This window comes from Phodopus roborovskii, unplaced genomic scaffold (assembly GCF_943737965.1).
Source record: "Phodopus roborovskii unplaced genomic scaffold, PHOROB, whole genome shotgun sequence".
In the NCBI taxonomy this organism is placed as follows: Eukaryota; Metazoa; Chordata; class Mammalia; order Rodentia; family Cricetidae; genus Phodopus; species Phodopus roborovskii.
In genome coordinates, this window is record NW_026125489.1 from 6,174,149 (window position 1) to 6,197,013 (window position 22,865).

A 22,865-nucleotide genomic window follows, 5' to 3' on the forward strand; every position below is an offset into this window, starting at 1 on the left:
GCAAGTTCGCAGTGTTGATCATGCCGCGAGTAGCAAGAAACACAGCGTTTACACCATAGTGCTGCATTTGGCCCAGGTTAGACCTGGTAACCATAGAAGGTTCATTTTCATTGTAGACTTGAATTTTAAAGTAAATTTCCACACTTATTTTTACTTTATGCGTATGCATGTTTTGTCTGCTTGTCTGTCTATGCATCACTTGTATCCCTGACAAAGGAGAGTTTCAGAGCCCCTGGGACTGGAGTTACAGGTGGTTATAAGCTGTCGTGTGGGTACAGGTCCTCTGGAAGAGAGACAATGCTCTCACAGCCCTGAGCCTTCTCTTCTGCTTGCTTGAATTTTAATTAATCAGAGAGTGATGAGTCTCAGTGGTGAGCTGATACCTTAGCTAATGGGGAGGCATCTTGGTCTTGTTTGTGTACTAAGGAATGGGGCGGAAGCTTCCCAAAGCTTCCTGTCACTGAGCGGCACCTAAGCTGTGATGGCATTCCAGATTTAGCCAAAGACAACTTTGAGTTTTTCTTACAGTTATTGAGTGTGTGCACGTGTGTGAGTGTGTGAACATGTTGGAGTGTGTGCACTCACACCAGAGTGCACTTGGGAAGGGAACTCTGAGGGCACCCTACAGGAATCACCCCCCTCCTTCCAACAGGTGGCCCGAGGATGGAACTCAGGTTGATAATGTCAGTAGCATGGCTTTAGTAGGTTCCTTCCTCATGCACTGAAGGTGGCTGTATTTTCCTTCTGTTGTCTTACTTTACTATCTGGGGCTCTTTAAGAAAAGGAATCTAAACAAGTAGAGCCTCTGTCTGTGGGGGAGCAGCCCATGGTTAACTGACGAAAATAATGGGGTCTGCCTATAGCATCGGCAGTGACTGTGACTCGAAGTGGCCGCTGTAGCAGCAGCTCTGTCTTTGAAGGGAGGTTGAGGCCTAAGTCATGACTGCAGAGTGTCAGCATCGACCTCATCGCCATGCTTAGGAAGCTGAACAGTTAGGGATGGCGGCCCTAAAACTTCCTTTTACTTAAGGTCTTTTTCCCTTTTCATCCCCCCCCCCCCCAATTGGTGATATCCGTAAGACTATCATTGCAACCACAGTTGCAGGGATACAGAAATGCCTCTGGAGTTTCCAAGACTGGCTGCTCTCCCAGAGGCTGCAACTACAGCTCCTGGGAGTCCAGCGCCCTCTTCTGGTGTCTCGGCACCAGGCATGCGTGTAGCACAGATACAGGCGCAGGCAAAACACCAATCGTACAAAGTGTCTCTCTAAAAGAAATAACGCACAGTTGCTTTTAGAGTACTGTCAGATTATAATGGTAGGGGAAAATTCAAACTCTGATCATTTTCCTGGCGTAATGATGGAATTGGCAGCTGTTGTCATAACATTGAGCCTTGGGGCCAGCAAAAAGCCCAGCAGATAAAAACCCTTACCTTGATCCTAGTGACCCGAGTCTCATTTCTGAAATCCATCCCAGCTGGAAGGGGAAACCTTGGCCCTGAGACTGGCACGTGCATGCCCACACTGACCCTCCACGTCACACGCAGCTCACGCAATACTGTCTTTGGAGAGTGCCCCCTGTGATTGGCACCACATTCATGCTGAGGTCAGAGCTTCCTCTCCCCTGAGGCTGGTGGTTGTAACTGTGCTCTTTGCTCACTGCTCATAGGAAGAAGATTTGGACTTCGTGGCCAGATTTTCTAAGCTGGTAAATGGCATGGGACAGTCCTTAATAGTTAGCTGGACGAAGTTAATTAAGAACGGGGCTGCCGTGAGTGCGCAAGAGGCCCTCGAAGCCATCGAGACAAAAGTACCGCTCATGTTACAGCTGCTCATTCACGAGGATGACGACATCTCCTCCAACATTGTCGGATTTTGCTATGATTATCTGCATATTTTGAAGCAGGTGAGTCCATTGCTTTGTCCCTCTTGTCCAGTAGATGTGTAAAGAGCCGGTAAAAATGGAGAAAAAGTAAAAAGAAAATACCCAAATACCCCTAATCCTTGTGCAGATGTAATTTATTTTATGTTAGTCAGACTTGGTGAGCCAGCCTGTGATCCTAGCATTTAGGGAAAGGGTTCACCACCGTCTGCTCCACACGTGGCAAGTTCAAGGCCAGCCATGAGCAACATGAGTCCCTTGCCTGAAAGGACATAATGCGTTCATAAGTCCTAAAGGCGGCCTGGGAGTCTCTCTGTTCTCTTTCTGATGTTCTAACCCTGTGTTTATCTCTAAGCATGGCAACGGCTTTAAATTCTTTCCTGATGGTTGTTTCCCAGTGAGAACACAGAGAGAGAGGGTGAAGTGCCTCAAAGATTAGTTACTTCTCATTGTGACATTAAATGACAGACCATTCTTGCTTTTGTTAGTTTGTGCCAGTTGTGCTTCATTCTATATGTATGTATATAGTATAGTTCAATCATATTTGTCTTCTGTTGCCCCCTTGTGGACATCGTGTCCGTGTCGTCCCGCGTCTCCCCCCCCCCCCCCCCCCCCCCCCCCCCCGGCTCCTCCCGGTACCTCCGTCTCTCCTCTCTGGTCCTCTGCTTTGGTGTCCTCTGGGGTTGGATTTTAATCGTTTCACTACAGCTGTTTATGGGAGGGTAGGTGAGGGGTTGCTCCTACACACGAGCGAGCGTGGGCGTCTTAACCAGCGGCTGCGTGAATGAAGAACTTTCCTCCCTGTTCCCTAGAAACCATAGCAGGTCCTCAGGGACGGACAGGGCCTCCTGAACTCCACCCCCTCCACCCGCCCTTTCCACAACAATCGTGTCAGAATGTGGATGGCTCGCTCTTCCTCCTTCGAGGTTACACCTTCTTAGTGCTTTGATGGTTTATGAGCCTCTGCAGTTACCGCCGCCCACCGAGAAGTCGGGCTTCTCTGACTATCGCTGACTGCAGCGCTGTGGGCGTAGCATAGCTACTCAGAAGGTGATTTGAGGGCACAGCAGTGGCTTCCTCTCTGGCTCGTGACTTCCCCAGCCTCAGCCTCAGTCTGGGGCCCAGTACCTGCAGTACTGGGGTGTGCCCCAAGTCCAGTTTGAGAGTGGTTGATGTCCCCTTTATCAGTAGGCACCTTCTGCGCGGCCAGTGATGCCGTTGTACGCGGGGTTGATAGCTGAGCAGACCGATCAGCTCAGTTCTCCCCCAGAGTTTTTAGGTTGGCTTTATATTGGGTTAATTGACTCATTTAAGCTCACAGTAAGTTCTTTGCGAGAGGAGTGTAGCCTTCTTCATTTGTATGTGTGTCTGCATGTGTGAGCCTGTGTGCGTGAGAGTGTAAAGACGAGGAGTCAGTGTGGGTTGTCTTCCCAATTCATTTCTCAGTGTCAGGCTTGAGTCAGGGCCCTTGCTGAACCTGGAGCGCACTGACAGTATAGGCTGGCTGGTCGGTGAGCCTTAGAGTCCTGTGTGCGCATGTGTGTCCACATCCTGCTGCCCATGTGTGTCAGATGCTTGGCTTACACAGGCGTTGGGGATGTGAACTTGGGGTCCCCTGCTTATGCAGCAGGCGCTTTACTCGCTGAGCCATCCCCCACCGCCCTGTCTTCGGTATTAGCTTTTGTTTACGGTGCTGGAGCTGAACCCAGGAATGTGCTAGACAGTCCCTGTCACCCTGCCACCTCCCACCCCAAAGCTGCCTGCATCCTTAGAAATGTAGCTGTTTCCCTGCAGAACTTGAGGGTTTTTAGGATTGTGGGATCTGGGATCTTTGCTTTAAGAAGCTGAGCATGGTCATGCACGCCTTAAATCTCAACTGTTGGTGGGGCAGAGGCAGATCTCTGTGAGCTCAAGGCCAGCCTGATCTGTATAGTGACTTCCAGGCTAAGCATAGCCATCTACGGAGACCCTGTTTCAAAACAACAAAAGCACCATTTTCTGCCTTATAGCTTCATTCTTTCTAAGTACATGATAAATAGTTTCATCAAATTAATCTTAGTATTGCCTGCATGTCAAGTTATTACTAAGCATGAAATGATTATGTCTGAATTGAGGAATGGATTAACTATAGGTTTGCTGTCAAACTACTCAGCAGAAATGTGTTTGTTTTATTTTCTTGTACTGGAGATTGAACCCAGGGACTTGTGCATGCCAGGAAAATGTTCTACGCTGTAACTGTGTCACCAGCTCCTGTGTGTGTGTTTTAGAAGATAGTAATTGCTTAGAAAAATACTTCGATAAGCAAGTATAGCATTAGAAATAAATTATTGTTGGCTTTTTATTTTAAGCTTTCGGTGCTCTCGGATCAGCAGAAAGCTAATATAGAGGTAAGTGGTTTCTTTAAACCAGATAGATTTTTCTTCCCCCAAGTCAGTGAGTCAGCTGGGGTTCTTTACCCGACGGTGAGGGTGGGCGAGCAGAGAGAGGCAGGTCACCGTGGAAGAGCCCACCCCAGCTTTGGGTGCTACTGCCAGAGGCTGCAGTGGTGGAGTGTCCTCCCAGCAGCCCCTTCCCGAGTGCCCCGCCCTGGGGAGGGAGGGGCTTAGTGAACCCGCTGAGTTTAGGGCTTGTGAGTTGTTTGTCCAGAGGCCTGGGTAGCCTCTTTTGTACACGGCTCTGCCTCCCTTTGCCCCTCTTCATGAGACTCCCTGAGCCTTGGCGTGAGCCATACAGATGCCCATCCAAGGCTGACCACTTCTTTGTCTGAAATCCCCCTTGCAATGTAGCTCAACTTCCAGATGAAAAAGAACAATTAATAAACGTTACTTCCTCATTAATTTTAGGCAATCATGTTGGCCGTAATGAAAAAATTGACTTATGATGAAGAATATAACTTTGAAAATGAAGTAAGTAATTTCACATCAAAGAAAAGCTGGGTTTTTTGGGGGTTTTTTGTTTGTTTGTTTGTTTGCCTGTTTCCATTGAATTAGTATTTTGTATTTTAGAGCCTTTTAAAACAAGAAGTAGTGCTTTAAATCGGTCCTGTTTATACTGGTGTAGTTATTTATATTAATGTCAGTTTTAGGTAGCACTTACAGAGACCTGAGTCCTTTGCTGTCTGAGGGGTTGGAGAGGGGACTCCTTAGGTAAAGTGTTTGTGGGAAATATCAGGATCTGTGTGGTAACTGTAGACGGCTGGGTTTGGTGGTCCCGTCCAGAGCTAGGAAGGTGAGCGTCAGTGGAACCCTGGGGTATAGTGGCTAGCCAGCCCAGCCTCGCCATGGAGAACGAAAGGTAGCCAGCGCCCGAACACAGTACCTGAGCCTGACCGAGCTCTTGTCGGTGTGCACACGTGCATACATACAGAATCATGTAAGCTGGGTTCCATGGCACATGCCTGAAACTCCAGCAGTTGGCAGCCTTGGGCAAAAATACTGCCGTAACTGTTAAGCCAGCCTGGACTTCATGCTGAGTTACAGAGTAAGGCCCTGTCTCAAAACAAACAAAAAAGGTCCTTAAAAAAAAATTAAAAAAATTTTTTTTTGCAGGGTTTGGAATATAGCTCAATGGTAGAGCCTTTGCTTGCTACATTCAGGCCCTAGATTTTGTAACGTTGAACTTACCATTGACAGTATCATTGGTGATTAGGCCACATTTACTAAGAGTGCTGGATCAAGGCTCAGTCAGTGGGGGAGGATGGAAATGGGGCTTAACTGGACTTGTTCGTCTGAAAGTCTGTCCAGGGTCAGGAGAGGATCGCTTCCTACTAGCTGTAGGGCTGCCCAGTGCTTCCTGAGTGGCTTAGGTGTGTGCTGTCACAGGATAACGGTGATGATAACCAGCCCGTTAGCCCCAGTGTAGCCCTGTTAGCGCTTTGTGGGAATGAAGGGGGAATGACTCAGGACAACAGGCAAGACTTGGAGCCTAACGTGGACCCGTACTGGCTGTGCTCTGTCAGCCCTGTGCCCTCCGTAGGCTGTGTGTGGCCCGGGCATTTGATGGCTAAGGTTATTTTGGGAATTACTAATTAGGGAAGTGCTACTGAGCATCCGTGACTCTTCTGTCCAAAGAGAAAAGGTACACATGGACTGACCATTCGTGTAAATTTAAAGTCTCACATGCATATGTATCGCTGTCGTGAGGGTGGGCCAGGGTGTAGCCGTGGAGGTTGGAGGACAGCTTTGGGCAGTTCCCCCTCCCGCCCTGGGCTGCAGGTAAGGAGTGCAGCCCTCGCTCGGGCTCTGGCATCAAGTGCTTCTAACCGCCGCGCCATCTTGATGATGGCACCGTAAACCGGGCTTCTCAACTTGTGTCGCAGGGTGAAGATGAAGCCATGTTTGTAGAATACAGAAAACAACTGAAGTTGCTGTTGGACAGGCTTGCTCAGGTGTCACCGGAGCTAGTGCTGGCTTCTGTCCGCAGAGTGTTCCGTGCCGCCCTGCAGTAAGTGTCCTCTGTTGGCGCAAGCTCTTCAGCTCCTGCTGTGCCCCGCCTGCAGCAAATGAGTCGTGCAGTGCTCGGCATGCATCTCTGCCAACAATTTTGCTGCCTCCCTGTGTCTGCCTCTCCTCTACCTCTGTGGTATACACTACATTGCTTGACCAGAAAAAAAAAATGGTTTGACTTTTTAATCATTCAAGACATTGTTAAAAGTGATTTTCATTAACGATGGGGCTGTTTCCATACATGCACTTAATGTGTTTCAGCCATTTTCAAACACCCCCCCCCCAAAAAAACACGGTTGCTTCCTCTTGTCATCCTGTTGCTTTGGTGACCAGCGGGTTTCACTGGGGGTGGTAATAGGAGTGTGGGCACCTCACCCGTGGCTGTACCCCTGAAAGACGTTTGTTGTGCCACTGTCCTGAGTGTCAGTCATGAGTTACATGACAAGCGCGCACACGTTGGGCTCTCACAGACACACACTTTCATGCCTTGGTAGGAACTGGCAGACTACACGCTTCATGGAAGTTGAAGTGGCCGTGAGGTTGCTGTACATGCTGGCAGAAGCCCTCCCAGTGTCACACGGTGCTCACTTCTCAGGTGACGTTTCAAAAGCTAGTGCTTTGCAGGACATGATGCGAACGGTAGGTATACTGAGGGTCCTTTGCTGTTCACGTGACTTGCTCTTTGTGTTATGCTGTGCGCTCACAGAGGTTTCGTAATTGTTAGAGCTTGGTCTGTTTTTACAGAGGGAGCCGTGGGTGCTGCAGTAAACAACACCGGGTCTCCTGGGTTTTTTTTCCCCCTTTCCAGTTGGTGACGTCAGGAGTCAGCTCCTACCAGCACACGTCTGTGACGCTGGAGTTCTTTGAAACTGTCGTTCGATACGAAAAGTTTTTCACAGTTGAACCTCAGCACATTCCGTGTGTACTGGTAAGTGTGCACCACACTCCGCTCTCCATTGCTCAGACAGTATTCTGCCCTTGTTCTCTGTAACTTTTTTCAGAGTCAAAAGTTTACCCAACTAACAAACGCTGGGTGGTAGTTTTATGTAAATCAAGTCCTTAAGAGCCTATCTGTATAAAATAACATTCCCGGTCCCGCCTGAGAAGTACAGTTTTAGAAATGCAGTGTGACAGTGAAGTCCTCGAATCAGAACGGAAATGACTAGCGTCTCTCTCTTCAGATGGCTTTCTTAGATCACAGGGGTCTGTGGCATTCCAGTGCTAAAGTCAGGAGCAGAACCGCCTACCTGTTTTCTAGATTTGTCAAGTCTCTCAAGTAAGTACCGCCTTTCAGCGAGCGCTGTGCCTGAAGCGTGCACGTGGGGTGGCTGAGGGTAGACGCGGCTCCTCCTGCGGGGACAGTGCACTGGGTGGGCGTTCGAGTAGGGCTTCTTTCCCTGCTGACTGACGTCACTGCGTTCGGCACTGACAGATGGCTTGCTTGCATGTTTTTATGCAATTGTGTGCATTAGTATACTGTTTTATAGGCTTATGTATTACTCTTTGTGTGCTGTGTGTAGAGGATTAGTATATTGTTTTATAGGCTTATGTATTACTCTTTGTGTGCTGTGTGTAGAGGATTAGTATATTGTTTTATAGGCTTATGTATTACTCTTTGTGTGCTGGGTGTAGAGGTACAGCTTTCCCACTGGGACCCAGGTATGGGACTCACGACATGAGGTTTGCACAGCAATGCATTTAGTTAAATGCATCTAATTGCTGTGCCCTCTCTCTAGGCCAGTGTGCATGTTTTTTTGTCCCCGGAGATGACAAACTTCTCATTGCATTACCTCCCCAGTACTGGGGTTTATAGATACCCCATGAGGCCCGGCTTGCAAGTCATTTTTAACATGATGTGTTGTATGTGCTAGCTTCTTTGTTTGTTTGGTTGGTTTTGGTTTTCTGTTTTTTTGTTTTTCCCCCCTCTCCTTTGGTTTTGGTAGACAGGGTTTCTCTGTAGCTTTGGATGCTGTCCTGGAACTTACTCTTATATAGGCCTTTTTTTTTTTTTTTTTTTTTTTTTTAATGTATGAGTGTTCTGTATGTATGCCTGCACGACAGAAGAAGGCATCAGATCCCACTACAGATGGCTGTGAGCCACCATGTGGTTTCTAGGAATTGAACCTGGGTCCTTGGAAGAGCAGCCAGTGCTCTTAGCCTGAGCCATCTCTCCAGCCCCGTATGCAGTATCTTTATAAATCATCCCTCCCCACCCCCCACCCCCACCCCCGGTGAAAAGTACTAGTAGGGGCATCGTCTTGCCAATACATCACTACAGAACAGAGCAGGTAGACTTTTCAAATTGCTCACAATCAGATTGGCTACCGTAAAACTGAGCCTTGGGTCCTTCTGTTTTAAATGCGGGGTTGATACTTAGCAGCTTGTGAGCACATAACTTACCCATGGTTTTCCTCTTGATTTCATTCAGTAAACAAATGAACCCTTTCATTGAGGACATTTTGAATAGAATACAAGACTTGCTAACCCTTTCTCCACCTGTAAGTATTTTCCGGGTGTCTTTTGCCGATATGATAACAAGCTTTACCCTCTCTGGCTTCGCTTGCTTGTAACAAGTGGGTGGGGAGGTGTGTGTGTGTGAAATTGTTTGGGTCTTTACCGAGATTGTTTTTACAACAAGCATATTCATAATGGAAGGGATTTGGCAATGTAGAGTCTGTTCTCATTTCTCTGTGCTGCTAAATGTGGCTGAACTATTTAGTGGAGAAAGAAAGAGATCAACTTCTAAATTCTTCTCTAATGTGATCGCATTTGTCATTCTTGGTGCCACTTAACACTGAAGTTTTTGTCTTCAGACTTAGTGTTTAAAAAATTCTGTCATAGCTGAGCAGTGGTGACACGCGCCTTTAGTTCCAGCACGTGGATCTCTGAGTTCAAGGCCAGCCTGGTCTACAGAGTGAGTTCCAGGACAGTCTCCAAAGCTACACAGAGAAACCCTGTCTTGGAGGAAAAAAAAAAAAATTGTATGAGTATTCACTTCACTAAAAGGATTTTAGTTGAGAATTTATAAATACATGGTGTGTGTGCGTGTGCGTGCGTGTGTGCGCACGCGCAAGCCTGCCTGTGTGTATGGATATATACATATTGTGGTTTTCGAGATAGGGTTTCTCTGTATAACAGCCCTGACTCTCCTGGAACTCACTTTGTAGTCTAGGCTGGCCTCAAGATCCACCTGCCTCTGCCTCCCAAGTGCTGGGGTTAAAGGTGTGTGTGCCACCACCACACAGCAAAAATTTCATTTTTTGTGAATGCTCGGTATATGAGCCAATGTAGTAGGTTGTATTTCCTGTGTCTCGTGCTCACTCTGGTTTAAGTGAGGTTAAGTTAAGTGAACATAAGCATTCAGTTAAGACACTGCTCCGTTCTAGGAGAATGGTTACCAGCCCTTGCTGAGCAGCGACGATCAGCTCTTCATTTACGAAACAGCTGGCGCGTTGATCGTTAACAGTGACTACCCAGCGGAAAACAAGCGGGCCTTGATGAAGGACCTCTTGACGCCACTGATGGAGAGGTTTAAGGTTCTGTTGGAGAAACTGATGATGGCGCAGGATGAAGAGGGGCAGGCATCTCTTGCAGACAGTCTCAACCATGCAGTTGGATTTGCCAGGTGAGCCCAGTTGCAATGAAGATTAAGAGAACTTGTGTCTTCTCAGGCAGAGCCTCTGCTGTGTGTCTTTTTAGCATGGGTGCGCTGAACTGTTTTCAAGGCTCAGTTCCAGTAAGTTAAACTGTAGCTAGCGAAGAGGACAGGTCATTTGCTAGCTGTATTTTTACCATGAAGACTCTCTAACTCCTTAGTACTCCAGCTTCTGACTTTAGTGTAAAAATGTCTTCTGCTTCAGGTTAGCCAAAGCTTCTGTACCTACAGCATGCGAAGACATTGTGGTTTAGTGTTGATACCTTCAAGGCAAGGTCCTGAGATTCCTTAGCTGTTACATTGTGTCCCAGAGACCACCAAGCAGCCTAATAATAATTCTAACAAGTTATTCTGGGAAGTTGTCCTACCCTACGCTGTATACACCAGGCCTCTGGGATATGAGTGACTTGACTGTGAACGTCATTAGGTTGTTTTTTGGTTTGGTTTGATTTGGTTTGGTTTGGTTTTTCGAGACAGGATTTCTCTGTGGCTTTGGAGCCTGTCCTGGAACTAATTCTTGTAGACCAGGCTGGCCTTGAACTCACAGAGATCTGTCTGCCTCTGCCTCCCGAGTGCTGGGATCAAAGGAGTATGCAACCACTGCCCAGCTGCATTAAGTTGTTTTCTAAACTTAAGGAGTAGTGAAACATACAGACTGCCTAATGGCTTAGTCATACTTTGTTTTCCTGAAGCCTTTGTCAGGGTTTTAGAGAAGCAGAGAGACAGACTCGGGTTGTGTTAACTACATCTGATTTGCTTAATTTATTTAATGTTTGTTCTGTGATGACATCTGGAATCAGTTATTTTCACATAACCGTTAACTAAGGAGGGAGGTAATTCTGCGGCAGGAGATGCTTGGTTTCTTGGTGCTGTGCATTGTACCAATACTCTGCGCTTGGGCAGGGTAAGACTGAACTTGGTTGTCTGTCTGGTTTCTGGCCGTGTAGTCGAACCAGCAAGGCTTTCAGCAACAAGCAGACTGTGAAACAGTGTGGCTGCTCCGAAGTTTACTTGGACTGTTTGCGGACGTTCCTGCCCGCCCTCAGCTGTCCGCTACAGAAGGACATCCTCCGCAGCGGAGTTCGGACTTTCCTCCACCGGATGATCATTTGCCTGGAGGAGGAGGTCCTCCCATTCATCCCGTCTGCCTCGGAGCACATGCTGAAGGACTGCGAAGCCAAGGACCTCCAGGAGTTCATCCCACTCATCAACCAGATCACGGCCAAGTTCAAGGTACCCCAGGCCCTCAGGGCCCAGATGCTTGTCACCGCCTCACTCACCCTCTGCAGACTGAAAATCAGGCGTGTGCGTCCGCAGACCTTTTGGCCTTTGTCCTCTATACTGTGTGTTGTGTAGCTGGGGTTCCTCACGCTCATGGAGGCCACAGGTTGGCCTCTGTCACTGAACTCGGAGGTCATTGATAGGGCTAGACTGGCTGGCCAGTAGGCCCTGGTGGTCCTCCTTTGTCTTTGGGAGCATCACCACACCCAGCTTGTCGTTAACAGGGGCCTGGGGATTCAGACTCAGGTCCTCATGTGTGCAGAAAGCTCTTGGCATCCCAAACCCCTTCATCCCCACATTTACCTTGTAAATGACCCTGAGTGGCCTGGTTACATAGGTCATGGGATGGCTAACATTCCCAAAGTCTGCCATCTGCTACACAGGTAAGGCAAGGAAGGGAGAGAGAGTTCTAGGTTGAAAAGAATAATTTGTGTTATGAGTATGAGCGTTTGGCCTGCGTGAATGTAGGTGCACCATGCGTATGCCCGGTGCCCGAAGGGGTCAGAAGACAGTGGGTCACCTGGAACGGGAGGTTTAGAACATGGAGTTGCCTGCCTCTGTGTGGGTGCTTGGAGAAGGGCCTAGGTCCTCTGCAAGAGCGGCAAGTGTTCTCAATCTCAGAGCCTTCTCTCCAGCCCCCCAGGAGATGTTTAGTGAAAATACTAATCACTATGGGGGGGGAAGGACCAGGAAAAACAAGTAAGCCTAGTGCTGAGTTCTTGCTGTGAATGCACGGCCCTGTGACTTGGATGCTGGGACAAGAGTCTAGAAGTAAGCCATGGCGTTACCAGGTCTGAACTGACCAGGGAGAGCAACGGCCAACACTTGCACAGGGCTTTCTAGGTTCGCAATCGGCCCTGATGGTTTTTGGATGTTGCTCTGCGCCCCTCATAGCCTTACATGGTAAACATCCCGCCTTATAGACAAGGGCACTGGGTCCCAGATAGGTTAAGGAAGTCATATATGTTTGCTTAATTTTACAAGATTTATTTCTTAGTATCCCTCCCCCTTAGGAATTTAAATTTTAAAATATTTCTTGGTCAGGTTTGATTATGATCACTTGTTATTCATCTTAAATTTTTTCTTTTTTCTTTTTTTTCCTTAATTTTTATTAGAGAGAGAGAGAGAGTGTGTGTGTGTGTGTGTGTGTGTGTGTGTGTGTGTGTGCGCGAGTGCGTGTGTTCGTGTGCATGTGCATGTGTGTATGCGCATGCCAAAGCATGGAGGTCAGAGTATACACTGTGGAGGCAGTTTTCTCCTGCCATCTTTTCATGGGTTCTGGGGGTGGAGCTCAGGTCACCAGGCTTGCACAGGAAGTGCCTTTCCATACAACCGAAATTGTAAGGTACAAGGTGAACGTCTGAAGACTTAGTCTTACGTGTGGGTGTGTGGTCTGAACATAGCTGTGCACCATGGACATGCATTGCCTGGAGAAACCAGAAGAGGGCATCAGATTCCTTGGAACGGACATTACTGGGGCTTCCGTGCGGATGCTGGGAATGGAACCCGGGTCCTCTGGAAGACTAGCCAATGCTCCTAACCCCTGAGCTTCTCTCCAGCCCTGTACATGTTGAGTTTAATATTGAGTTTTTTGGGTAGTTCATAAATTTACTGAGTTGGTAAATACCCTCTGTAGACAACAGAGAGCTGTTTTCCCGCAGCTCCCCAAACCCTTAGGGTACATTTCTTCGCCGCTCCTGGGGTGCAGTAACAATTGTTCTTCTTTGCAGATCCAGGTGTCCCCGTTTTTACAGCAGATGTTCATGCCCCTGCTTCATGCCATTTTTGAAGTGCTGTTGAGACCAGCAGAGGACAATGACCAGTCGGCCGCCTTGGAGAAGCAAATGCTGAGGAGGAGTTACTTTGCCTTCCTGCAGACCGTCACCGGCAGTGGGATGAGCGAGGTGATCGCCAATCAGGGTAGGGTGCGCGCCATGCCCGCGTGTGCGTGCGTGCGTGCGTGCGTGCGTGTGTGTGTGTGTGTGTGTGTGTGTCTGCTTAAGTCCCTGTTACGGGTGCATGCCCCGTGATCAGCGGTGAGCGAAAGTAAACACGGTGGCCCCAAGATTGTTCAGTACTGTAAGACTAGAAACTAGTTACAGGCGAGTAGGGCACCTTAAAATTAATCGGTATTCAGTTTCTCTTTTCCTGTATTCTGTATTGCTAGGAAGTGGCGTAGTGAGCACATGCCTGAGTTGGCCGGACAATTGAGTCCTGCTGGCCAGTTTGCCAGTTGAAAACAGCACTGGCCAACCGTGGTGGCGCAGGCTTGTAATGGCACTTATCTGGGGGCTGAGGCCAGAGAGCCAAGTGCAAACCACCCCCCCCCCCCCCGGCTGCACAGTAACTGGGGCCACCCTTAGAAGGGAAGAGGGGTAAACGGGACCGGTGAGCTACCTGTCTGTTGCTGTGATGAGACGCCATGACCAAGACAACTTATAGAATACAAGCCTTATTGTTGCTTATGTTACAGAGGGTGAGCCCACGACCACCAAGGCAGGGTGTGGTCCTAGACCAATAGTTGAGCGCATAGGCACAAGGCAGAGAGTCAACTGAGGATGTTGTGGGCTTAGGAAACGTCAAAGCTGAACCCCAGTGACACATCTCCACCAACAAGGCCAGGCTTCCTTCCTAAACGGCTCCACCGATGGGGCCAAGCACCCAAGTAGATGCGCCTATGGGGCCATTCTCATTCCTGGCGCCTTTAATTCCCGCGTTGGGAAGGCAAAGGAGGCAGACGTCATGAGTTTGAGGCCAGCCCGGTCTACTCAGCAAGGTCCAAGAGAAAAACAAAACAAGACAAGAAAACCAAAGAACCCTGGCTTCTCTGTGCTGAGGGACTAGGTGCTTGGTTATAAAGGAAGTGAAGGGATTTTTATCAACCTCATAGATTAAAATGAGGGCTTCAGGTTGTGTTTTTTGCTTTTGAAATTAAAGCCTAATTTTTTCCTCAGGTGCAGAGAACGTGGAACGGGTGTTGGTCACCATTATCCAAGGAGCCGTTGAGTATCCGGATCCAATTGCACAGAAGACATGTTTTATCATCCTCTCGAAGCTGGTAGAACTCTGGGGTGAGACACATTTCTTGGTTTTGTCCTGTTTTCGGTTTTATCCTGATCTCCCTCCACCCCGAGTGCTAGGACTCCAACCCTGGGCCTTGCGGTCTCTGATGAAGCGGTCCTGCCGTGCTACACCTCCAGCCTGACGATTGTTTCCAAACCTGTTTCACGGGACTGTTACAAACGAAGTGGGCCTCTGATCCCCACAGAGGCGGGAACTGGGACTTGATTTCCCCCTACGTGGCCTGACTGACTTCTTTCTCAGTGAGATGAAATTGTGGGCTCTCTTGGCAGGTGGCAAAGATGGACCAGTGGGCTTCGCGGACTTTGTTTATAAGCACATTGTCCCTGCGTGTTTCCTAGCGCCTTTAAAGCAGACCTTTGACCTGGCCGACGCACAGACAGTGCTGGTAAGCATCTCCAAGTCTTTGTTCATCTCGGAGAAGCTTCTCGAAACACGGTTAATTGTGCTTCAAGGGGACTCCTCAAGTCAGTTTTCCTCTCCTGGGGACAGAAGAAGGATGTCACACATTTGGCAGGTGCTCCACCGCCAAGCCTCGTCCCTCCTTGTCACCCCCCCCCCCTTCTTTGACTTCCTCTCTCCTTCTGTCGTCTTCCCTCCAGTTTCCCTCTCTTTTCCTTCCTGTATTCTTTCATTGCTAGGAACTGGCATAGTGAACACAGCCTGGGTTTTGCTGTGTAGCCGTAGCTGGCCAGGGTCTCGGTGTGTACACCCGACTGCCCTCAGACTTGCACACAGTCCTCGTGCACGCCTCTGCGCCCAGAGTGTCGCACGATGGCCGTATGTAGCACCGTGCTGGTCCTCGGGAAGAGCAGCCAGTGCTCCTAGCCCCCCAGCCCTCCCTCCAGCCCCCAGTGATCTGTCTTGTGCTTTCTTGGGTGCAGCATACTTACTGTGCCAGCCCTCGCTCCCTGCAGACACTCACTGGGTATGTTGTCCTTCCAGTAGCCTGCAGGCAGAAGAGACAGAAGCATGGTTTTGTAACGAAGAAACTTGTCTTTTTTTTTACAGGCTCTTTCCGAGTGTGCCGTGACTCTGAAGACGATTCATCTCAAACGGGTGAGGCCGGTGCTCCTTGTCCCTCCCTCACGCTTGTCCCGAACGTGCCCCGCTTCCTTTGGGCCTGACTCGTTGAAAGGGGACTGGGGCACCGATGTGTGGGTGTGTGGGAAGGCCTGGGTGAAGTAGCAGCGACTGCTCCTGCCCCTCGCGGCGTGGCTCACAAGTTGCCTTCCGTGTTCAGCTTCTGTACGGGCCAATTTCTGTGTCTGTGTGAGTGAGTGTGCGTGTGCATGTCTGTGTGAGTGTGTGTGTGTCCACAAGAGGTGTTGTTTTCTGAAAGTGCATGTCACTGGGGCCTGAGGCTCACTCTTAGACTAGGCGAGGCTGGCAGGACAAGGCAGAAAGGGAACCATTGCTTCTGCCCCCTTAGCTGGGGGGGGGGGGTTAAAGCATCCCTCAACACCTGGGCTTTTTGTGATTAAGGTGGGTGTTGGGGGTGGAGGCCAGGGGCCAATGTTTATTTGCCAATGGAGCTATTACTCTAACCTTGAGACAGACTGTGTGAGTGAGTGTGTGTGTGTGTGTCTTTGGCTTTTAAGACAGGCTTTCTCTGTATAACAGACCTGGCTATCCTGTAACTTAACTTGTACATCAGAACTGGCCTTGAACTCAAAAAGATCCTCTGTCTCCCATGTGCTAGGATTAAAGGCGAGTACCACAACACCTTTAGTTTTTATTTGCTAATACACTTTTTTTTATTGGTTTATTGAGACAGGATTTCACCCTTGTAGCCCAGCCTGTCATGAGCTCGTAGTAGTCCTTCTGCCTCATCCTCTTACGAGTTGGGTTACAGGTATAAATACTGAGTTATTTCTTGTCAGTCTAGTCATGTGTAAATCGTAAGAGACTGTAGGCATGCTCAGATAACTTAATTACTTGCCAACATTTGAAAATGAGTACTTTTTTCCTATTTCCAACTTCTCCGACCCAGCACAGACCAGCATTTCCTGAACTGCAGTTAGCTGCAAGGTAGCCTGCTCCCTGTCCATGTAAAAGAGCGCGCTACCTGTTTCTGCGCGTTCGCTTCTGAGCTTGAGTCTTGTTCTGAAGGCAGGCTGAAGGTGTTCGGTCCAGCAGCAATCCTCTGTGCCTGTGCTGCCGTAAAGGGTGAGGGCTGCTGTGTTGCAGGGGGAATGCATAAAGAGGAACCCCCTGGTGTGGAATATGGTTTTAACTGTGTAAAGGTGTGTGACGTTTGTTTCTGCTGCTTTTGTTCACGATGCAAAGGCATGTTACATTTGTTTGATTAAATAAAATGAACCTGGGATCGGGAGACTGAGTAGCTGACTGGAAGTGGTAGGGAGGAACTAAGCGTAGCCAGGGTTCTTAAGTGGGGGCTGAGCAGAAGGACGCCCCTTTTTTGGGAGAAAAAGAGGATGCCAGAGGCCAACCACCCAGCCACACGACCAGCCTCCGGGTAAGAAGGGAAAGGAAGGTATAGAGAAAGGTAAAAGCCTAGAGGCAGAAAAGATAGACGGGCTAACTTCAACTAAGGAAAGCTGACTAGAAACAAGCCAGGCTAAGAGCAGCGAAGCCACTGAAGCAGATACCACGTGTGGCGGATCCCCAAAGAATTCACAAAACAAAAATCAACTGCAGTCTTCAATATTTATGGAGCTCAGAGTCAAGGGGAAACAATGCATAAGTAACTCTCAGTGGTTTAAATGAGTATTTTCATAGTATACAAAACACTATAGGGCTGAAGCTGCCTAGCCTAACAAGAAGCCATAGAAAGAGGTGCATTTTGTCTGATGGGTCCTACCAGACGACGAATGCACGTTGGTTGGACAGCAGGTGGATTTGATGGGGGGGGGGGCAGACTTAACCCTTTCCACTTAAGCTAAAAAGTACAATGGGGTAGATGCTTGGCAGCTGGGTGTTGTTGAATGAGTATTGGGAAAATCAGTAGGCCAAGTGGTTGTAATACAGGTAGCTGGGTGGGAAAGATGTTCAGAGAGCTGTTAGGATTGTGGGTATGAAGTAGCGAGTTCTCATTGTTGGCCTGTCGGCACTTGTAAGATGAGAGCAAAAACAACTTTGCCTAAAGCATCAGGAAAGAAACACCCTGAGACAGGGAGAGGCTCCACCAGAGAGGAATGCTTGCTGTTGGCAGGGGCCCGGGCGCATCCCTCCTAGACGCAGGAAGGCCCTCAGTGGCCTGGACCTCCAGCTCAAGGGATCCAACGTCTCCAGTGTCTATGGGCAAGCACACACACTCAAAGTGAGGGAAAGAAGGAGAGAAAGAAATTACCTTTAAACAAGGGTATCTTGGTTTTATTCGGGAAAAGTAGCTTGTACTCTAGTATTCGAAGTCAGGAAACAGAAATAAACAAAAGTGTTACTAATTTGAATAGAAGGCAATGCTTCAGATCACTGGTCTAAATTGCTTCTCACCCTTTCTCCTAAACTCTCAAGCATCCTCTGCTACTACCCAAAGGTAGCTATCTCATTTTTAAAAGTTATTTTATTTATGCTAAAGTGTGTGTGTTTTTAGTTGGTATATGTGTGTGGTGTTCATGTATGTATGTGTGGGTGTTTGTGTTTGCTTGTGTTCGAGTGTGTAACTGATAATACAGTTGTATGGAATGGCAAGCACTGTGTTGCAAATGGGTAGACTACCGGGAGGAGAGAATAAGAAACCCTGAAGAACCAGTGTGGTGTCCCCGCAGATGACAGACGACTTCTGAGGGGTCAGGAAGTTGAGACCTAGGCCCCTGTAAGTAGAGGGAGTCAAGGTAGAAAGGAGAGATAAAGGAGCCTTGTGATTAAGAAGTTCTAATAATAGTCAACAGCACATGCAGGTGTTAAAGTGGGCCAGGCATGGTGAGGAGAGGGCTCGCTTTTTGGTTTGTCTGGACACAGTTCTTCTCCATAGCCAGGCTCACTTCACACTCAGAGCTCTGTCATGCCTTCAGCTCCGCAGTGTGGAACCATCGTAGTTCCCAGATGCAGGGCGAGGGAGACGCCTGAGCCCATCGGGTGCTTACTATGCAAGCGTGAGGACCTGTGTTAGGTCCTGGCACCCACAAAATAGCCAGACATGGCCGTGATCTCAGACAGATCTCAGTCCTGTGGTGGCGCACACAGGTGGGTCATCCCTGGAGTTTACTGGCTGGCCAGACAAGCTGGATTAGCCAACTCCAGATTTCATGAGAGACCCTGTCTGAGAAATAAGGTGGAGAGCAGTATATGAAGACACCTGACACCAGACAGACAGGTTGACATGCACTAAATGCTAAGTGTTACGTTTGCTGCGTATTATGTGTTACACAATACGTTATTTGTCCATGACATACACAGATATTGATAGTTCATCAGATCCATCCAGTAGCTTAATTTTTTAATTTTTCAGATGGAGAACTCGGGACTTAGAGCAGCTAGTTTAAGTTGGCATAGAGCCAGGCTTCAGATCAAGGCAGTCTGACCTAGAGTCTGTGTTCTTATCCTAGTACTGTATGGCCTTCGTGCGGGTTGATCTACACTCCCAGCATCATCGGTGCCCAGAAGGGAAATAGTTAACTGATTGTCTTTTCACCCGCAGGGCCCCGAGTGTGTTCAGTATCTTCAACAAGAATACCTGCCCTCCTTACAGGTTTCTCCAGAAATAATTCAGGTAAGAGCTCTCCTAAGAGATTCTGCTTGAATCTTATTAAATAAATGTGAATGTGTACTTCAAATATAAATTTTAATTCAAGAAAGCCAGATAGCGTTTAGCTTGTTTTTCCATCAGTAGCCTGGAATCTAGACTTAAGTAATCTATGACATTGTAGGAATGGTTTTATGTTTTTATTCTTACAAACCTCCAATACAAATCTCTCTCTCTCTCTCTCTCTCTCTCTCTCTGTGTGTGTGTGTGTGTGTGTGTGAGAGAGAGAGAGTGCGTGCGCATGCGTGCGTGAGTGAGTGCGTGCGTGCGTGTGTGTGTGTGTGTTTAGGCTGGAGGACAACTTTGGGTGCCACACTGAGGAACACTGTTTGTCTCCTTTGAGACACATTTTGTGGGCCTCCGGCTCACTAGAACAGCCAGTCCACAAGCCTCTGTTGCCGCTCACCATGACTTGCCACCACACTTGGTACTTTTACTGGATTCTGAGGTTCGGTCTCTGACGCTTTACCAGCTGAGGAATCCCCCCAACCTGCTGTCACATATTTTCATGGCATATGGGCTGGAGATGATTAGAAATATTATTTGTGTGTGTCACCATTCTGAAATTATGACTCATTGGGTAGTGCTACTACTTACGTTGTTGCCTAAGAAGACACTAAGTTTTGTTACCAAACTAAATATAGTAAAAATCCGAATTCCTGGAGCTCAGTGGTCAAGAGCACTGGCTGCTCTTGCCAGGACTCAGGTCATCTCTCAGCACCCATGTGTCATCTCTCAGCCACCTGTAGCTGCAGTTGATGGCAATCCAGTGACCTCCCTTCCTCTGGGGGCTTCTGGCACACATCAGCTAATGCAAACACACATCCTTTTTTGTCTGTTTGTTTTTTTATTTTGTTTTGTTTTTGTTTTCCTTTTTTTTATTTTACACATCGATCCCAGTTCCCTCTCCCTCCCTCCCTTTTTCCCTCTCCCACCCTCTCATGCCCCCTGACCATTCCCCCCCCCCAATCCCCGCCCCTCCACATGTAGGGTGATGCCTTCCAGGCGGGGTCATCTAAATCTGTCAAGTCATTTGAAGTAGGGACTAGGACTTCTCTCCTATCTCTAGGTTAAGGCAGTATCCCTCCATGGGGAGCATTTTCCCAAAGTCCTTGTGCACCAGGGATACATCCAGGTTCTTTCTACTGTCTGAGGTCCCTTAGACTGCCCAGGGCTTGTAGCTGAAACCCATATTCAGGGGGCCTGAGTCAGTCCCATGCTGGATTCCCAGCTATCAGTCTGGGGGCCCGTTAGCTCCTCCTTGTTCAGGTCAGCTGTCTGTGTGTTTCTGCAGCCTGGCCTTGTCCTCCCTCTCTGCAGCTGATACACATCTTTTTAAAAAACAAAGTTTATTCCAGTTGCTTTCTTTTTTAACCCTGGCTTTTGAAATGAAAACATGGCTGTGGGCATGGCAGCCCAGGCATGTAATCCCACCACCTGGGAGACTCGGGCAGAGGGCTGATGTGCATCGAGTCTGCCTTAGGTTATCGAGTGAGTTCTGGCAAAGCGGGGGCTTCTGAGAGGAGAGACTGCCGGCGGTGATCACAGCCTGTGGGCATCTGCCTTGGCAGGCTTGCAGGCCGCTGGTGACATGCTTGCTTGTCTGCCATGTGCAAGACCGTGGGTTCAGACCCTGACGTGCGTGGCAAAGAGGAAAGAAAAGAAGCGGAAGGGAGGAAGCGGAAGGGAGGAAGCGGAAGGGCTCCTGCTTGGGTTTGTGCCCAGTGTTTACTGTTTAAGTCTGAAGTTGGGTTTTGAGGCGGGTGGCTAGAAAGTTGCGTGTTCTATGACACATAACAATTTTAATGGCACACATGTTGTTCATACAGTTTCCCACACGTCTTGTGCAGTAGTGCATGAGTTTATGAAGTATCCGCTAGAAAAAAGTCCACTCACCTAGATTCCAAGATTTGTTTTGGGGTTTTGTTGTTGTTGTTGTTTTTCTTGTGATAAAGAAGACATCTCCTTGGGTATACCTTAACATCCACTTCATTTCTTTTGGGTAAATACCCCCAAAGTGAGATTCCTGGATAACACAGGTCTAGCACAAAATTCTAATAGCCTTCATACTGAGCTGGAGGTAGGGTAGTATAGACTTAGTGTGCTTGCAAAGCCCAAGGATCAATCCCTAGTTAATTATAAAAAAAAAATTAAAGCACACCAGCTGCCCTTTGCATTCTCTGTGTGTGTGTCTGTGTGTGTGTGTGTGTGTGTGTGTGTGTGTGTGTGTGCGGTGTTTATTCTCACTAACAGTGTGCATGTTATTGCGTATTCTCACTGTGTGTGTGTGTATGTGTGTGTGGTGTTTATTCTCACTAACAGTGTGCATGTTATTGCGTATCCTCACTGTGTGTGTGTGTATGTGTGTGTGTTGTTGTGTATTCTCACTGTGTGTGTGTTGTTGCGAATTCTCACTCACTGCGTGTTAGGTTTTCTCCATCCTTGCTGACTGACTTTTGTCTTGTTGGTGTGATGAGATGTTGACCTCAAATAAAAACCCTTTCACTTTGCCTCCCAATATCATTCGCGCGTTACTGTGCCCATTCCCTCCCTCTGTTCCGTTTGTCTCCTCCTCCTCCTCTGCCTTTTGAGACGGGGTCTTGTGTTTCCCTTGAACTCTCGGGCCCAAACAGCCCTTCCTTCTCAGGTTCTGGGCTAGCCCGGACTACAGACATGAACTGAGGTGCCTGGCTCTGGGGTGTGGTTGGGTCATTTGCCAGTGACCATCCTACCAAGTCTGAGACAACACTGGTTTTGGTTTCTTTTCTCCCTGATGATTCAGAGAAAATGAAAGAGCAACTTGTTTGGGTGTAATGTTTGAAAATCCCATGCATAACCGTTGATAATGAGATGGTTTGACTTGACTTTGATGAGCTGTAATAGCACTACAGTAGACGTGAAGCAACATTACAGCCCATTGTGTAGGTGTCCACATGAAGAAAATAAGGTATATACTCGTAGTGGTATTATTCAGCCTTGAAGGAAGAAATGTCCTCTGCAACCACACTGGGGACACTGGGGACACTATGCTAGCTAGTGTCTGCTACTTAGGCAGTAAAAGCAAACCCTCCATCCTGACAGCAGAGGTCCAAAGTAGTAAGACTCGGCAGGCAGAGAGCAGAGTGGCGGCTGTGGGTGCTGGAGAGGAGGCGTCCAGTGGGCACAGGTGCTGGTGTCTGCAGGCGAGGAAGCCTGCACGCACGGGGGGGGGGGAGTGGCGGTGATGATGAGCTGTGTTCATAGCTTAAAACAAAAAGGCTATTATGGGCTTGAATTAAATGGGCTTTACAGTAATTTCTCTTCCCTCTCTTGTCATCCCCCACCCCCAGGAGTTTTGTCAAGCACTTCAGCAGCCTGATGCTAAAGTTTTTAAAAATTACCTAAAGGTAGGTATTTGGGGGGGGGGTCCCTATCTTTATCAGCGAGGTAATGTCTGAGGGTGCAGAGTCTGACTCACTGGGGGTCTCTTTACCCTAAGAGATGGAATTACAGAAGATTTCGAGGTAATGTCTGAGGGTGCAGAGTCTGACTCACTGGGGGTCTCTTTACCCTAAGAGATGGAATTACAGAAGATTTCGAGGTAATGTCTGAGGGTGCAGAGTCTGACTCACTGTGGGGTCTCTTTACCCTAAGAGATGGAATTACAGAAGATTTCGTGAATCCCCTTTTGAACTAATCTGTTGGGAAACACTTTTAAAATTGGGTATGTGCACTAATTGTCTAGACACCTGAATGTATTGGTAAGAAAATGTCAGGGTTTGGGTTTTTCTTGTTGTTTTATAGTTTTATGATGTAATTAAATGGGTACTAACTA

General features: G+C 48.2%; 1 protein-coding gene across 1 annotated transcript in view; it reads left to right on the forward strand.

Moving 5' to 3' along the window:
- Positions 1-22,865, forward strand: part of Xpot (exportin for tRNA) — a 39,989-nt gene that overhangs the window by 14,266 nt on the left and 2,858 nt on the right. The window contains exons 9-24 of the mRNA XM_051176169.1: positions 1,669-1,905; positions 4,230-4,268; positions 4,725-4,787; positions 6,200-6,324; positions 6,821-6,965; positions 7,135-7,254; positions 7,508-7,602; positions 8,755-8,824; positions 9,713-9,951; positions 10,929-11,214; positions 12,993-13,182; positions 14,217-14,333; positions 14,616-14,731; positions 15,355-15,402; positions 18,947-19,018; positions 22,381-22,437. Of these exons, the coding sequence (XP_051032126.1) occupies positions 1,669-1,905; positions 4,230-4,268; positions 4,725-4,787; positions 6,200-6,324; positions 6,821-6,965; positions 7,135-7,254; positions 7,508-7,602; positions 8,755-8,824; positions 9,713-9,951; positions 10,929-11,214; positions 12,993-13,182; positions 14,217-14,333; positions 14,616-14,731; positions 15,355-15,402; positions 18,947-19,018; positions 22,381-22,437 (2,019 nt within the window). The remainder of the gene's footprint in view (positions 1-1,668; positions 1,906-4,229; positions 4,269-4,724; positions 4,788-6,199; positions 6,325-6,820; positions 6,966-7,134; positions 7,255-7,507; positions 7,603-8,754; positions 8,825-9,712; positions 9,952-10,928; positions 11,215-12,992; positions 13,183-14,216; positions 14,334-14,615; positions 14,732-15,354; positions 15,403-18,946; positions 19,019-22,380; positions 22,438-22,865) is intronic.